This window comes from Primulina tabacum, chromosome 4 (assembly GCF_025594145.1).
Source record: "Primulina tabacum isolate GXHZ01 chromosome 4, ASM2559414v2, whole genome shotgun sequence".
Taxonomy (NCBI): Eukaryota; Viridiplantae; Streptophyta; class Magnoliopsida; order Lamiales; family Gesneriaceae; genus Primulina; species Primulina tabacum.
The window spans coordinates 47147454-47151205 of record NC_134553.1 but is presented as its reverse complement, the minus strand read 5'-3'; the positions used below and the strand labels follow the sequence as shown (position 1 = coordinate 47151205).

The 3752-nt window shown below is 37.2% G+C and overlaps 1 protein-coding gene across 1 annotated transcript; it reads left to right on the top strand.

Annotated features, from left to right (window-relative positions):
* The first annotated feature begins 1068 nt into the window (after positions 1–1068).
* LOC142543529 (ninja-family protein AFP3) lies at positions 1069–3752 on the top strand. The gene is given in 3 exon segments (XM_075650844.1): positions 1069–2145; positions 2147–2205; positions 3172–3752. Coding segments are annotated over 3 exon segments (1050 nt in total). The 5' UTR covers positions 1069–1564; the 3' UTR covers positions 3582–3752.

The window sequence follows — 3752 nt, the reverse complement described above, 5'->3', positions numbered from 1 at the left end:
TTTGGATCATCTATGAAAAAAATATTATTTTTTATGCTAAGAGTATTAATTTTTATTGAGAATATCGATATAGTTGACTCGTCTCACATATAAAAATTTGTGAAATCGTCTCACAAAAGAAATAATCCAAATTAAAAATCATAGTAAAATTAATTATTGCCACTTTTGTATAACTTTTGGCTTATTTTTTTTAATAGAACAAACCGATATCTGGCTTCAAGGAGCATTGTTTTATGTGTCATGATCTGTTGTCTTTCATTTCATTGAAAATATCATGATTGCTTTTTTTATTTTAAAAAAGTCGTTTTTTAATTTTATTTAATAATAATTTTTTACTTTATTTTTTTTGCTATGCATATATTTTCATGGAATTTGAGGAATAATTAATTTAATTCCAGTCAACTATATAAAACAATTAGATTGCAAATAACTTGGTTATATTATACAAACAATTTGTTTCAAGTATTTTGAAAGCTGAGATAAAGTTTGGGAGACTTTCCTTCTCATTGAGTCTGATGAATATGAATTAGTTTGTCATTACAGAATGTTTGTAAAATATTATATTTTCGTAGAAATGATTAAATTTATAGATTATCCATGTATCATAAATATCTAATTTTTATATTTTGTCGAAACATATTCGGATAGAAATTATCTTAACAATATAATAAATTGTTGGAGTTTAGAATTTAAATAAATTTGATTACTTTAAATTTACAAAATTATTTTTTTAAAAAAAAAATTAAAAAAATGTCCACAAATTTTGTAATTTATGTTGTATTATGACGTGTACAAGGTCGGGATTTGAGAAATGAAATAGAAAATAAATCTCGAATCGACACATAACCCCTGCCATATCGTAAAATCAAACATTATTGTCGGGTCCCCACATCAAGAATGCTGCGCCCGCACACAGGGTAGAATCTCCCATCTGTCAACACTTCGCTCGCGACACCACCCACAAGGACTAATTCAACTCCACGCCCACGTGTCGCATTCTCACCTCTATCAATTCCGGCCACTTGTCCTTTACCTAGTACCTCGCACACTTCCTCCTACGGAGTCAGGGGCCTTTTCGTCATTCCGTTTCCGCCCTCTCCCCCCTCTTTGTTGGTTTTGTTTGATTGTCACACGTACAAGCTTTCTATCCGCTTCATCAATGTCTTTTTTCCCCGTTTCATTTTGATTCTTTTTGGAGAGTTTTTTAAATTTTTACTTGTATTTATTATGGTCTTTGTTGTTGGGAGGCAACCCATTTTTGTTTTTCTTGATTTTTCATTACTGATGATTCATTGGTTTTCTTCTTTGCTGTTCTTGTTTTCTAATCTTTAGCCTTTTTAAAGGAAGTATTGGTGAAGTGGAAGCTTGTGAAATCTTGCTTAAATTTTACACAAAAATCGAATCTTGGAGCTTCCGGTGGCTATCATGATGGTAAAAATGAGATTTTTCCATGTGAGCTTGTGCGAATCATATCGTGAGAAACTTCAACATGCATATCTATATACTCTGAAGGTAGAAAACATGCTTCTATAGTTTTTCTTGTTTAAGTTTTTCATGCCTGTCCATGGGGGATGGTGATGTTACCAATAAAATATTGACAACAAGTGATATGGAGAATCTTTCTTTGGATGTTTCGGTAAGCAAACTTTCAAGAGACTTGTTGCAGAGGTTTAGGGGTAGTGCTAGTGAATTCGAGGTATTGACAGAGAAGAATGAGGAGATTGAATTGAATCTTGGGCTGTCATTGGGGGGAAGATTTGGAGTGGACAAGAGTTGCAAGAGTTTGGTCCGCTCGTCCTCAATAGCAGTGTGTTCACCTGTTGTGAGTGTTGATGGGGATCATCCGAAATCGACACCGATTACGGGTCTGGTGAGGACATCCTCGCTGCCTGTGGTGACCGAGGAAGAGTGGAGGAAGAGGAAGGAGTTGCAGACATTGAGAAGGATGGAGGCCAAGAGGAGGAGGTCCGAGAAGCAGAGAAATTTGAGGAGTGATAAAGAAGCAGTAGGAATTTACGGCGGCAGCGGCAGTGGTGGTGGAAATTCGGGAGTCAAAAGATTTGGTTCATCCTTGGAAGCACGGTTTGGTTCGACTTCTTGGGCCGGTTGTGGAGGTGGAACTGATGTGGCTATGGCTAAAGCTGCAGTCCCCCGGGTCGGGAAGCTCGTCATGTGTCTCGGATCTGGAGGGTAAAATTCGACAAGGTGGTTTGATCTTTTAAATACACATAGCTGGCTATATGTTTCTTGGATTTGATCGCATATGTCTGATGATTGAGTTTTTGTTGTGTGGACAGCGAAACTATGGGTTGGATCCTGTTATGTAGAATTCTGAAGAAATGAATTATTATCAACTGCACCCTCTCATGTATATTGCGTTTTGTTTTCGTATGTAAACTACATTCAATGTTCTGTCCGAAACTCCGAATTCTTGATTTTTTTCTACTTCTCATCAGTCGTAGTCTTTGTTCCTCCTGCGGTACCGCGTGTTTTTGTGATCTCAAGGGAGAACTTCGAATGTCAAGAAAGATCACGCATAAAATTTTAAAGATCTTTCACTTCCTCATCCCTAGGGATGAATTTCTTTTTTAGGTAATGTTTGGTTCGAATGATGGGGTGACTTAGGATGTATTATACATGGATGATTATAGCATAATGATTTATAACTTTTGAGTTCGGATTGATTAGATTATATTTAGTTTATTTGTCAAATCTTTTTTCAGAGAAATGCCCCTTTATTATCCTGATGGAACCTACAATCTCGAATATTTTAGTCTCTGATTGATTCTTTTGGCATTACAATTACGCTCTCGTGCCCTGTGTGTAATCTGCTTGACACTCACTTGGAGTTAATGAGGTACTTTATCCGGCAAATAAGCGAATGACCCGTGGTTTCTACGACTTCAATCATTTCAAGGCTTCAGCTAAGAAGCCTCGCTATCAATTTAAAATTAAAGAGCTGTGTATGGATGATCACAATTGAGTCTGGAACCTGAGATCTGCTTTCAAATCTAAGGACCTTGGTGTCAGATGAGCTACAAGATACTGTGATCTGATTTTTCGATATTATAGCTTGAACATACTGATTTTTATTACTAGTTCTAAGTTTATATTTTTAATATGAAACTTTTTTGTTTACATGGTTTTTTATGCTATAAATATCTATCGCAGGATCGAGTGGTGAACCAAGTCCCACCAGCTCTCATCCATTGAAAGTACAAAATCAAGATGTTGGTTCTTCCGACACAAAATCTCAAGAAAATACAGGCAAAACCACTGGATCAGACGTATCTGCTAGTCCATCTAAGAAGTCTGACACCTCAAGAACCGCAGGACGGAGAGTTGGGACAAATGCAATAGAGGACATGCCTTGTGTTTTCACGGTGGGAGACGGCCCCAACGGAAGAAGAGTCGATGGAATACTGTACAAGTTTGGGAAAGGAGAAGAAGTTAGAATAATGTGCATCTGCTGTGGAAAGTTTCATTCGCCGGCCGAGTTCGTCAAGCATGCAGGAGGCACCGATGTCGATCATCCCCTCAAACATATAGTGGTGAATGCCTACGCTTCTTCACTATTGTAATGGAGGAGTCGAGATCGAAGCCCTGTTGTAATGGTGGAGTCGAGATCAGAGCGAGCAAGGGTTTAAGTATGGTCCAAAAGGACCTTTGTACTAACAAATTTTTGAGTTATCCATGTTGTAATGTTGTTTGTGGTGACTGAATAAAGAGGATATAGAGTCAAGCTTTGGAAA